The sequence below is a fragment of the Cyprinus carpio genome, chromosome A17, assembly GCF_018340385.1.
Source record: "Cyprinus carpio isolate SPL01 chromosome A17, ASM1834038v1, whole genome shotgun sequence".
NCBI lineage: Eukaryota > Metazoa > Chordata > Actinopteri > Cypriniformes > Cyprinidae > Cyprinus > Cyprinus carpio.
The window spans coordinates 1,345,957-1,359,588 of NC_056588.1; the positions used below are offsets into that span (position 1 = coordinate 1,345,957).

General features: G+C 38.3%; 1 protein-coding gene and 1 long non-coding RNA gene across 2 annotated transcripts; one reads left to right on the plus strand and one right to left on the minus strand.

Annotated features, from left to right (window-relative positions):
• Positions 1-220: 220 nt before the first annotated feature.
• LOC109058314 lies at positions 221-1,451 on the plus strand. Its single transcript, XR_002012425.2, has 6 exons — positions 221-378; positions 606-653; positions 808-818; positions 942-971; positions 1,083-1,106; positions 1,212-1,451. It is a non-coding gene; the product is annotated as an uncharacterized LOC109058314 (long non-coding RNA).
• A 2,779-nt stretch (positions 1,452-4,230) lies between these two features.
• On the minus strand, positions 4,231-6,977 carry LOC109058316 (zona pellucida sperm-binding protein 3-like). The gene is made up of 8 exons (XM_042773471.1): positions 6,371-6,977; positions 6,055-6,173; positions 5,868-5,971; positions 5,619-5,796; positions 5,086-5,203; positions 4,921-5,003; positions 4,769-4,857; positions 4,231-4,695 (listed from the first exon to the last, which is right to left on the minus strand). Exons 1-8 carry the CDS (start codon positions 6,905-6,907, stop codon positions 4,616-4,618), a joined length of 1,308 nt encoding a protein of 435 aa, XP_042629405.1. The 5' UTR covers positions 6,908-6,977; the 3' UTR covers positions 4,231-4,615.
• Between the last annotated feature and the right edge of the window lie 6,655 nt (positions 6,978-13,632).

Consider the following 13,632-nt stretch of genomic DNA (forward strand, 5'->3'; position numbering starts at 1 on the left):
GTCAGAACATTTATGTTGAAACTCAGTTTTTAACATGCACTGATCAATCGTCTCATGGATTGTGTCTTTTTTAATTTTAGAGGAACTTGCACAATTTTTATTCAGTATTCAGTGCATCAGCCAATCAAATACATGAATCAGACAAATACTGATCATTTACAGTAAGACACACATATACAGCAAATACAGTGGATGTCTAAAATATTCTTTAGCTAACTCACGGTTCTTAGTCTAATGTTTTAATGTGAGCCCACAGACTTGTTTATCCACCCTTGGGTGCGGATGAGCAGGTATATGTGTCACCTGAGGGCGGATCTAAAGTATAAATACAAGCAAGAAAACAGCATTTCCACACAGGAGAGCAAGACGAGACAAGAGGTAAGATATTCCTCATTTATTAGCTGCGACAGATACTTGTCAAATGCATGGTTCATGTGAGCATTTGATGACAAATAGCAAAACAGATTGATTCAGTTACTGAATTCACTCTTTGTCCATTTAGAAAATTCTTTCGCAAGGATTTTATCTTATGAAACATCAAAATAAATATAACATGAACATGCATGCAAAGAGAATCTTGCTTACAGGTCTTTTTCATTGTTTAGTGTTACGGACGTGTTGAATATCTGAAAATCTCGACATGAGTGATCCACGTAAGTGATATTTCTGATATACTGACGTCTTTCTGTTTGTGGCATCAGAAGACATTTTATTATTTTTTTTTATTAAGCTTTCACAGTTATTTTGATTAAATGCTATCAGAACAATTATTTATGCTTATATTTGTTTTCCAAATTTCTCCTGCAGCACAAAAACAGGTTAGATATTTATAATTCTGCTTAAATATATAAATGTGCATTTTAAGTTTGCATATCAATTATACAAATACATTAAAGGCTGGTTTTAATAAATGATACACTGATCATATTGTGTATTAGCAGGAGTGCGGAGATTCTGGTTCTGGCTCCGAGGTATAACACTCTGTACATTTCTACACATCAATTACAATTTTACACAAATAGTTACAGTTAGTAGTTCTTCCGTTGTATGATAATCATATTGTCATATTGTCTGTCTCACAGAGCTCAGGAGATGAAGGTGGAAAGGTAAAAACTATCTCTAATGGTGAAAAAATAAAAAATAATGCACTTACTGTATTGCATAACATATCCAATGATAGACCGCAAGTCTGATTTTACTTCTACTTGTAGAAGCATGGAAAGGGCCAAGGCAAAGGGAAAGGGAAAGGACAAGGTCAGGGACATGGACATGGACACGGACACGGTCAAGGAGGTGAACATGGGAAAAAAGGATGTGAAAAAGGAAAAAAATGAGCTCAAAGCCTGAGGCCTGGGCATTCCATTCCATTTATGTCCTCATGACTTACACAACAAAACTTGTTTCAACTCAATTTTGCATACAAAAAATGAAATTAAAACACCCTTAAAAGAGTTGTGTCTGTCTTTTATTAATGAGCCGGTGTCTGTTTAATGGAAATTAAGTAGTTATGTTGTGAAGCATTAAAATGGTGTCTAAACAACACTCAGATATTGACACACTGAAACATGAAACAAAATGCCTGAGATGCTGCATGAATAACACCAACAGAATTTAAAAAGTCATCTTCGATTAAATATATTAAGGTTCATTGTTATTCAATCAATGATTTTCAGGAACTATAACTGATCTGCTGCTACTGGACACAACCAGTTACATCAGTACAGGTTCTGCAAGTTTGGCACTCTAAACATTAAGCTGAACTTTAAAGTAGATGCATTCCATCCATATTAAACTGCATAAGACCTACAAATAACCCAAATGAAGGTGGAGAACTCTGAAAGTTGGAAAGGTTTTACCAAAGTTGATGCTTACAGGTTGAAAACTAGGAGTGCGCTTCATTTGTCATTCTTATTCAACTCATGCATGTGCCTACAAGTCTCCACCCTGGTCTAAAATAAAGCATATTGGCGCTTAAAATACATTTGGAGATGCTAGTAGTACAGAATGTTACCTAACTTTAACTGGGAGTAAGAATTTAAAGTCCAATAACTAAAGAAATGCATTAGTACCCACCACCTTTCCTGGGGAGTTGTACATTCAACCCCCCACCCCCAAAGAAATTACAAAAAACCCTGCCAAGACAAGATTCCTCTTCTAAAGCTGACAAATATCCCAAGTTAATGGCTTTGAATATGCAAATGAAAGTGAAAAAAAAAAAATGTGAAAGTGACATGACATACAGCCACCAGTGTTGGGAAGGTTACTTTGGAAATGTAATAGGTTACAGATTACAAGTTACCCTATTTAAACGTAATAGTAGTGTAACTTTTTCAATTACTTTATAAAAGTAATGTAACTGATTACTTTTGATTACTTTTTGATTACTTTTCTAAATTTCTAATGAATGTTTATTTTCTACAGTTAATCATTTTCAAACATTTATACCATGCAGGGTTAACCTTACAGTAGAGCTCAACACTGCCAGACTTTCACAATCCTTCATCACTTGAATTAAGATGATCAAATTTGAACACATCCACCACAAAATCAGACTTTAGTACTGCCTTTTACTTTGAGATCGATCTGAAGATCAATGCATATTTAAAATCATAAGAAATTGTTTACTGATACTGTTTTTGAAACCAAATCTTTGCACATCTTCAGGAAACAATGCATCTAACAATGGTTTGGGGGAAAAAATGTCAATTAAAAATAATAATAATAAATAAAAGCATATACATCAACTCAAATATGGTTATCTAATAAGCACATGTCCTATTCTGTGTACTGAACTCCTGAAACATTGGTGTCTTTTTGAAACATTGAAAAAAGTGAAGAAAAAAAAAAAAACCCAGTGAAAGTGATGTGAGTATGGTGACCCATACTCAGAATTTGTGCTCTGCATTTAACACATCCAAAGTGCACACACACAGCAGTGAAAACACACACACACTGTGAACACACACATGGAGCAGTGGGCAGTCATTTATTGCTGTATCTTTTTATATGATATGACGATAGTTTTCTCAAAGTAAGTCAAATGCTCATGAAGTGACTCAGAGCAGTTCTAGAGATTATGTTTATGTGTTCATGTACTCATATATTGAGGCTGAAAACACAGCAGGCTTCAGGTGTCCTATGTGTAGTAATGAAAATGCATGTCTGCGCCATTAATTTCCACGAGGGGTGGACTGGGAAAAAATATTCAGATCGGGAAATCTCAAAACTCAGAAAACAAAATTCTGAAACAATGTCAGCCATATTTTTTGTATGGACCGGACATAAAAATGTTTCAATCTTTAGGTTGGGGACATGTACAATAATTAAAAGTTCTCTCCTGAACTGCACCTTCACTTACATTTTTCTTTCCAGTCTCTTTATTTTGCCCTGATATCTATCTCTCTCACGACTTTAATACTCAAGATTTAACAAAACTATACTTTCTAAATCGCCTACATGTCAAAATTAGTACATCACTACAATATCTTCATAGATAAATCCTAATACTGAACATGAGTCATGTTTTTCCCTTACAAAAATTAACCATGCTTTTATTATAAAAGTACAGTAATTTTTTTTTTTTTTTGCAAATGGATAATTTGTATTCATTTTTAAAGAAATAAATTTGTAAATAAATTTTTAAAATTGTGGTTACCATGGTTTAACAATAGCAATTATTTTTTGCAGCTTAATATTCACAGGCACTAGTCCATATCACGTTTTGATTCAAGTGTACTGACCTACTTTTGATTTATTCGTCCAAAATGTGGCATATTCCGTCCGCGTTAGGCTACAGGAATTCAGTTTTATGACTGGATTCTACGAACCAATCTGTGTTTTCCGCATCGTGGAAATTATAGGGCCGTATTTCTCAGAGTAGTCAGTGCAATTTAGGAAAAAACTCAATTAAATTTGTGAGTAAATATTCAAATGTAATCATTAACATTTTTGTAAGTAACTAATTACTCATTTTTTCTGAGACAATATTTTAGATTTTTTTTTTTTAACTGAACTTAAGATGCATGCCACTTTCCTGAATTAGTGCATAAAACCTAAAACCAATCAACTTGTGTACTAAAAAAAAAACAAAAAAAAAAAAAAAAACTGGGAAATGTGGAATTGATAAGTCAAAAACAGAGAGTGTTCTAACATACCCAACTACAAACCATGTATTTACCAGCAGGTCCCCACCCTGGTCCAGAAGACTATCAAGGAACATTGGGAAACTAATTTAAAACTGAAATTTTATTTGGTGATGCAAGGAGAAAAACCTCATTTGAATTTAACCAATATAGAAAGCAGTAAGTTCACAACATAAGATGCATACAAAATCTCTGCAGTGCTTCAGGGAAGTGGGTGTTCAAGTGGAACTTAGGGCACAGACTCCAATTGGCAGAACAATTTATAGCATCAAGGGCAACAGACTCCACTGTATTGTTAAACCAAGTTCACAGGTCTCTTTAAAGGTTAAGTTAACTTCCCTACTGAGAAAAAGGGAGCTTTTCCTTCTAGAAAGAAAAACCAGTATAGCATGACTACCAGTTTCCCCACAGCTACAGCACATTCAAAATTAGTTAAAACTACACAACCAGAAGCAAGAACAGGGTTTCCCCATTTATTGAAAACCAGCTAAAGTCTTCTGTCGTTCTTGAACCATTACAGGACCGAGTGAGGCATTGCCTTCCCATTGAACACCTAGAAAAAGCAGACACCCAAGTTGAGTAGAGCACATGAAGTGTCAAAAGCAACCTTAAAAGTAGCTACCTACCCCCAATAGGAGCAGCATTTCCACCATCAGGACCACATGTTGAGTCACAGCAACCACAAGCCTGGTGGTTCCCATCAGCAGCAAGCCACCTGCAACAAGAAAAAAAATCAGACACCGCACCTTCACCGTGTTCTTAAGCAGCATGAACATACCCGTTGGCAAAGGAACAGGATTTGTGGAGAGCATCACTGGGTGCAGAAGCAAGGGTGGCCTTCACAGTACATGTTATGTAGATCTGCAAGAGACACCACAGGTGAGAGGTCACAAAACCAAAGCAGATGGGAAGAGAAGGCAAATTCATGCCACATAGCACGTACAGAAGGACTGTCTCCACCCTGAAACCTGAAGGTCTCCAGCTGGAACCGGATCTTGTCTTCCTGGGTTCGAGGCATGAAGCGGGAGCTGGACGCTGTAGCCTTGGCATCCACAAGGCACCTGGAGGAGGAAAGAAAAAAAACCCAGTAGAGTCAGCTTTAAGTCACTAGACCTTACCCTAATTCAGTGTGAAATATAGCGGATTAACAAGGGTGTAGAAGCACCCAACCCAGATCATAAGCTTAAAACACTTCCTGAAGTTATCCCTCAATTCTGATTGGTTAATTGTAATGTTGCTCCAGGATCAACAAAGATGACCCAGGAACATGTACTTGGTGAAATCAGTCACCAACACACTAAGCTTTAGGACACTTATTTAAAACCTCATACCATTAAGGAAGGGTAGTGTGAACATTGGGAGGCAAGGACAGTGACTCTGAACCTCTAGTCACTTCACATTTGACTCATGCCAATTCAGTGACAAAGTGGTCAGAGCACGTTCAAGAATAAGTCAACTATAGAATCAAGACTTTACCCATGATTCTCAATGAAGGAGTATCTCGGAAGAGCATTCACATCAGGTACTTGGGTGGCCACACAGCCGTCCACAAACACACGCAACGGGACGTGTTCGTACCCATTCACAGATGCCTCAATATTAATAATGTCACCCAGGAAGTACACGTTTGAAGGCCTCTGATAGGACCAGTCATCTGCAAGAGGAAAGAACAGTTTAGGCACAGCCTCATTCACAAGGCTTAAGATGTAAAGAAACTGCACAAACCCATCATGAGCTTCAGGGTGAACAACAAGATGTCCTCGCCAAACTTTGTTGAGGCATAAGTAATCCAAGCTGGCCTCAAGGCATTACTGCTCACATTACAGTATCTGCAGGTAAAGGAGATACCAGATAAACTACCTTCCAGTTGCAACACCACAAGAAAGTGCTGAAAGTCACATCTGATCACTTCCTTTGATAGTGGCATTGAACACCAACAACTGCACCCTCAGCACGGGTAATTGGAGTGCCAGCAAATGCCACAGGAGTGTAGGTAAGAGCAAAGGTGTAGACAAGCTCATTCTCAGTCATCTGTAACAGACTGAAGTTGTTACCTGAAGTTGTTCTCAACTATACTCTTAAAAGTTCAGATTATTTGATTCCCAAAGAAGCTTTCAGTGAGCAGTTTTTAAAGTTCGCACTATAAGGAATTGAAAGGTCCTGTTAAAGTGTTAAACACTCAAGTAATACATTTTTTGGTGTACAAATTACCCAGTAAAAGTTCTTACCATCAGCACACTATTGCAGTCCTGTAGTTCATATTCAAAGATGAGCACCCCAGAGACAGAGTCCTCACCAACAACAGGACAGCCTCCCATAGACAAACCAGATGGCTGGATCAGTTGACCATTGCTAAACAAATCCTTCTTTACCTCTACAAGAACCTGGTTCTCACTGCATTGAACAGCCACACTACTGGGAGTCACAGGTTGCCTCAACTTCAAATCCACAGCCAACTCCCTTTGCAACTCTGGAACGATGGGAAACCTCCAGTCCAGAGGCTTGACTGAACCCTGCAACAGTTGCTTTTCTTGAGAACCAAGAGGCTCTTGCGCAAATCCTCTTGAGTCCAGACTCTGAAAATGAGAAGTCTTTTGCAAAGGGTTCAAAAACCCTTGAGAAGAAAGAGCAGGACCTCTGGAAGCTGGATCTGACTGTGGCTTCATGCTGCTTGGACTTTGACTGTGTTTCAAACTTCCCCATGCATTCTTCAGGTCAAATACTACAAGCACAACCAACACTAACACACCTTGCAAAAGGCCCATCCTGACAACCAATAACACACTACCTATCAGTGCTTGTCTTTGCCATTAAGTACAGCTTTGAATTTAGGTAGCTCCTCCCCTTTCAGCTTAATAGATTACCTCTGGGCTTGTAGAGTTTATGTAGTAGCAAATGAGAACGTGCTAGAGCAGGGGTGCCCAACCTTGTTCCTGGCGATCGACTGTCCTGCAAAGTTTAGCTCCAACCCTAATCAAACAAACCTGCCTTTAATTTTTAAGTGATCCTGAAGACCTTAATTAGTTGCTTCAGATGTGTTTGATTAGCATTGGAGCTGAACTTTGCAGGACAGTCGATTGCCAGGAGCTAGAGTGTCACTAGCCAGTAATAGGTTTGATATGGATCTGAAGTTTTCATCTACACTCATTTACAATTTTACAATTAAACTTTGACAGTTTTTTAATGATAGACAGTTAACATAGATTAAAAAGCACAAAAGTTCACACAAGTAATAGGGATTATTCATTAATTATGACTCTTTAAGTGTTTTTAGTTTATTATTGGAACAAATTTGGAAAAAAAAATTAACTTCACATCAACAATGGATCAACTGCACTGAATGGGTGGCATCAGAATGCAAGCCCAAACAGCTGATAAAAACATCACAGTAATCCACAAGTAATTCATATCAATTACTGTCTTATGAAGGGAAAAGCAGTGTGTTTGAATCCATCAAGATGTTTTTAAACTTTAAACTGTTGCTTCTGGCCAAAATATCCATAATTCATAATAACACTTGCTTGTAAAGAGTGATTGATCTGTGCATAATTCTGTCCTGATTCAGATGAGGCCACTTTTTTACTGAAGGAAGCAACATTATGGACTCGAAGTTACAACGCCTTGAATAATTTGTTTCTTACAAACACGCAGGTTTTTGCTTCACAGGACTGGTTGATTGATGGACTGTGTCATGTGGATTACTTACGGATTTTGTTTTAAAATACAACTTCAATTGTTGATCTTGAGTTTTAAGTGGAAATCAGTTCTTGACTGTCTTTAAGTAAAATTATAATGTAACAGAAGAATCAGAGTCAATCATCCTAAACTCAGAGTAATGATATTAATAGTGCCACTGTGCTGTGTAAAGCCCAAGACACACTGCACGATTTTTGGCTGTGCCAGCTTTATTGACAGGTACTGTATGTTTACACATACGAGGAATTTGTTTTCATGACAGAAGCTTCCGAAGTGCAACAGAATGACAGCGACAGAACAAAAACTATATAAATAATAAAAGAATAAAAAATAAAATAAAATCTAACAAGTGAGTAAGGAATAACAATTTACAAATTGACAATTGTATGTGCAGATATATTACAATACACTTTTGTATGTACAGGAATATTATGTGCAGATTTTAAGTGTAGACTAGGTATGTGTGTTAGATAAATAAGTGTATGAGTGTATAAATAGTGTTGTGTGTTCCACAGGTATTTCAATGAGATGGATTGCCTTGGGGAAGAAACTGTTCCTGTGTCTGGTCATTCTGGTGCTCAGAGCTCTGTAGTGTCAACCAGATGGCAACAGTTCAAAGATGGAGTGTGCTGGATGTGAGGGGTCCAGAGTGATTTTGCCAGCCCTTTTGCTCACTCTGGTACTGGAGTACAGTTCTTAAATAGAAGGGAAGGTTGTACCAATGGGGGCAGCTGTGGCCTAATGTTTGTAGATTTGGAATTGTTATATGAAGGTTACAGGTTCGAGTCTCGGTGCTGGCAGGAGTTGTAGGTGGGAGGGAGTGAATGATACAGCGCTCTCTTCCACCCTCAATACCCATGGCTGAAGTGCCCTTGAGCAAGGTACTGAACCCCCAGTTGCTCCCCGGGCACTGGATATAGCTGCCCACTGGTCCGGGTGTCTGTTCACTGTGTGTTCACTTCTCACTGCTGTGTGTGCACTTGAATGGGTTAAATGCAGAGCACCAATTCAGAGTATGGGTTACCATACTTGACAAATGTCACGACTTTCACTTTCAATGATTCGCTCAGCAGTCCAGACTACTCTCTGTAGTTTTCTGAGGTCAGATTATAGAAGTGCAGAGGATGGATTCAATGATGGCGGTGTAGAACTGTGTCAGCAGCTCCTGTGGCAGGTTGAACTTCCTCAGCTGGCGAAGGAAATACAACCTTTGCTGGGCTTTTTCCACAATGGAGTCAATGTGAATGTCCCACTTTAGGTCCTGAGTGATTGTTGTACCCAGGAACCTGAATGTCTCCACTGCAGTCACAGTGCTGTCCATGATGGTGAGTGGGGGGAGATGGGGGGTTTAAGTCCACTATCATCTCCACTGTTTTGAGCGTGTTTAGCTCCAGGTTGTTGAGACTGCAGTAGACAGACAGCTCTTTAACCTCCTGTCTGTAAGCAGACTCGTCACCATCCTGGATGAGGCAGATGAGTGTGGTGTCGTCTGCAAATTTCAGGAGCTTGACAGAGGGGTCTTTAGATGTGCAGTCGTTGGTGTACATGGAGAAGAGCAGTGGGGAGAGAACGCAGCCCTGAGGAGCTCCAGTGCTGATCATACGGGTGGTGGATGTGTATTTTCCCAGCCTCACTAGCTGCTGTCTGTCTGTCAGGAAGCTGTTGATCCACTGACAGATGGAGGTGGGCATGGAGAGCTGAGTTAGTTTGGGCAGGAGGAGGTTTGGAATGATAGTGCTAAAGGCCGAGCTGAAGTCCAAAAACAGGATCCTCACATAAGTCCCTGGTCTGTCTAGATGTTGCAGAACATAATGCTGTCCAATGTTGACTGCATCATCCACAGACCTGTTTGCTCTGTAGGCAAACTGAAGAGGATCCAGTAAGGGTCCAGTAATGTCCTTCAGGTGGGCCAGCACCAGTTTTTCAAATGACTTCATGGCCACAGACGTTAGAGCCACAGGCCTGTAGTTATTTAGTCCTGTAATTTTGAATTTCTTTGGGATGGGGATGATGGTGGAGGGTTTGAAGCATGAAGTAACTTCACACAGCTCCAGTGATCTGTTGAAGATCTGTGTGAAGATGGGGACAGTCTGGTTTAACACAATCTGGGCCTGGTGCTTTTTCTTTTTCTGCTTCCGGAAGACCTGGCACACCTCATCTTCGCTGATCTGAATTGCAGGTATGGGGGAAAGGGGGGTTGCATAAGGTGTAAATGGTGTGAACAGTTGTGTGGAGAGGTGTTCAGGGTGGGTGTTGGGTGTTGCCTCACTAGCTGCTGTCTGTCTTCATTCAGATCATGTGCCAGCTGTTGATTCTCCACAGTGCTGGGGGATGGTGTCTTGTAGTTGGTGATCTCCTTCAGACTTTTCCACACTGATGCTGGAAGTCGATGGAAGTGAACTGTGTCATTTTTTTCAGAATAATTACTCTTTGCCACTTTGATCTCCTTCTCCAGTGTGTATTTGGCCTGTTTATACAATACACATGTCCCCATTCCTGTTAGCATCTTCTTTGGCCTGACGGAGCTGTCTGAGTTTTGCAGTGAACGATGGTTTGTCATTGTTGTAAGTTAGATGAGTCCTGGTAGGAATGCAAATGTCTTCACAGAAACTGATATATGATGTTACAATCTCTGTGAGCTCATCCAGATCGGTGGCAGCAGCTTCAAAAACTCTCCAATCAGAGAGGTCAAAACAAGCTTGTAAATCCTGCTCTGCTTCATTAGTTCATATTTTTACAGTCCTTAAAATAACTGGTTTCTATTTGAATATATTTTAAAATATAATTTATTCCTGTGATCAAAGCTAAATTTTCAGCATCATTACCCCAGTCTTACTCCAAGTGTAACAATATACACTATACCATTTAAAAGCGGGGAGTCAGTATATATAACTTATTTTATAAGTTAACTTATAAAATAACTTAGTTATATATAACTTATTTAGCACACAAGTGATGATAAATACAATAATCAGGTTACAAACGTTGCTGTTTCAATCAATTAATAAAAAAAGTCATCTCTTTTCAAAATTAATAATAATAATAAATGTTTTTTTGAGTAACAAATCATAATATTAGAATGATCTCTGAAGGATTGTGTGACTGGAGTAATGATGCTAAAAATTCAGCTTTGAAAGTCAGCTTTGATTGTTCCTAATAAACTGTTTAACTGCACTCGCAAGTGAATCTTAAGTTATTTTGAGGGATAATTAAATATATTCTAAATAAACTACAAACCTAAAAATATATGCATTTATTTTGTCCTCACATTCTTTCTTTTAACTCTTCCCTCTCAGTCACATACCTGACTGAAAGGCTCATTATGCAGCTCATTTTGTGGGTCTTTGTCTTCTCAGGTGTGAGTCACACAAATATTCATGATAGTTGACGCCTACTCGCATATGCCCTTTTGAAACAAAAAGTGTCTTAGAAAATTTAAATCAATCTATTGTTTTCTGTGAGTGAGTAAACAAGTGAGTGAGTAAACAAGATGATTCTCACATCATTTTGAAGCAAAAATTCTAGGCTACAAGCTCCAGGTTTGACAGGCCTGTGAACAAATGTTTTGTATGTGTTTTTTGACCTTACTTCAGTGACTTCAAAATTTTAGTTTTTACTAACCATGCATAAACGTTGTTTTCTCAAAAACACAATCATGTATATACATGCTATTTACGTATTATTGTAGCCCAGTTTGTACTGATTACAGTGTTATTAGACTTTAGCCATGTATCTATTTATAAGCAACTGAAAAAAAAAAGCACAAAAGTCAGGGGATGTCAACTTCTCCAGGCCCCCAAAACCCCCTAGACCAAGTCGATGCCCAGGTATACGTGTGTTGAGGCATTTTCTCCTGATAACTCCGAAAAGAACTTAAATTACACTTTTAGTTTTGATCGTACAGATAAGAGCAATACATCAATCGAATCTGTAAAGGGTCTACTTTTATTTGTATCAACACATAATAACAACAAAACTTTGGGCATTTATAAAATAAAGATAAACAGAGTGCGCTGTCTGCCGCCTTGGTCTGCAGTGATCTTTATTCAGAAATGCGTCATTAAAATGAACTGTAATACTGAGTGAATACTCAACACAGAGACATGAGAGATATATCTATAGAAAGCTTGACATGTCTACTTTTAAACTAATCTAAACTAAACTTTTAAACTAAGCAAGTGCTACCAAAAACATTCTGTGATAAAGTAATCCATATGAAAACAACGCGATGTCCGTCTTTCGCGTCTCCCTTCATTATATCTAATGCGACCATGCCCACGCGCCGAGCGCGCTATTGTTATAATCTTGAAGCTCGCGGCAGTAACCACCCTCACAGCAGCAAACAAAGCAGCGAGACTGTACTACACGTTTTTTAAAATGTTACTGTTCGCTCGCGTGAAAGGAACATAATTCACCTCAATAAGACCGCTGAGAGGCTTACCCCAGCAGAAGAACGAAGCGGCTTGACCCATGAGATAAACATAAGTCTTTTTTTTTTATTACTAATCTTATATTATACTAATATTAGTTTTCATATAACTTGTACACATTTTACTAGTTAGACTTTTTCCAGAATATTATTACTGACTAAATGTATAATCAGGTGAAACATTATGAAGTTTCATTTACATCATCTCAATGTTTCACCATGCCAGGATGTTTGTTTTTTTATGTTCTATAACATAGACAGCAATACAATATAAAAGTAATACGAGTTATAATGTTGCTAGCTTAATGTCAGTAAGAATGATTAGACAAAACTTTACTGTGTACTTTACTGCTATTCTCAGTTCACGAATATAGCCATATATGTTTATAACTATATATATTATATAGGCCTTCATACAAAGCATGCTTGTGTTTCCAAGAATGTAACTAAGCTTCTGTTCATCAATATCTGCTCTGGTGTAAATATTTTTAATGTGTTATATCCCGTCATTGGTGTTTGCAAGCGTCTGAGGTAAAAAAAAAGAAAGAAAAGTGTATCAAGTAAGCTGTAAATATCACTGACAATAAATGTGCTTTGTGGTAATTGTGTTATTTTTTTCCTATAAATTACTACTAATATCAGTGACCATCGCAATAATGTTAATAATGCAGTTTATTTGCATAAACAGCAAGCTTACTTTTTTTATTTCAGATAAATAGCAGCCCAATAAGCAGCCCACTCAAGAACCTGGAACACAGCTAAGACCAAGCGAGGCACACACTCCCATCTCTTCAAAAAAAGTATGTCCTTCAGAGCACATAAACAATATACATTTTGGAAATGCCAGGTATGTGACATTCATTTATATATTTCAACATGACATGTGCCTGCATTTATTTGATCCAAAATACAGAAAGTTGCATTTGCTAACGCATTAATATTGTGAAATGTTTTTACTATTTAAGGTCTAAAAATGCGCAAACCCGTCATGAGGTTCAGGAAAAACAGCAAGAAGTCCTTGCCAACCTCCGCTGAGGCATAGGGGACCCAAGTTGGCTTGAAGGCATTACTGCTCACATTAAAGAACCTGCAGTTCAAGGAGGTACCAAATAAACAATCTTCCAGTTGCAACACCACAAGAAACATTGCTGAGTCACATCTGGTCATTTACCTTTAATAGTGGCATTGAACACCAACAAGTGCACCCTTGGCATGGTTAATCGGAGTGCCATCAAATGCCACGGGAGTGTAGGTAAGAGCAAAGGTGTAGACAACCTCATTCTGAGTCATCTGTAAGAGATGGAAGTTGTTACCAAGTGGGTTCACATCAACTACACTCTTAAATAAAATGTTCAAAATGGTGTT

What these genes read in the sequence shown, in the direction of transcription:
- LOC109058316 (XM_042773471.1), bottom strand. Translation starts at nt 6,907, where the DNA reads ATGGGCCTTTTGCAAGGTGTGTTAGTGTTGGTTGTGCTTGTAGTATTT. An exon ending in TCCTTCATTGAGAATCATGG is followed by an intron (nt 5,204 to 5,618) that starts GTAAAGTCTTGA and finishes TTCCTCCTCCAG; the next exon opens with GTGCCTTGTGGATGCCAAGG. An exon ending in AGGGTGGAGACAGTCCTTCT is followed by an intron (nt 5,004 to 5,085) that starts GTACGTGCTATG and finishes TGTCTCTTGCAG; the next exon opens with ATCTACATAACATGTACTGT.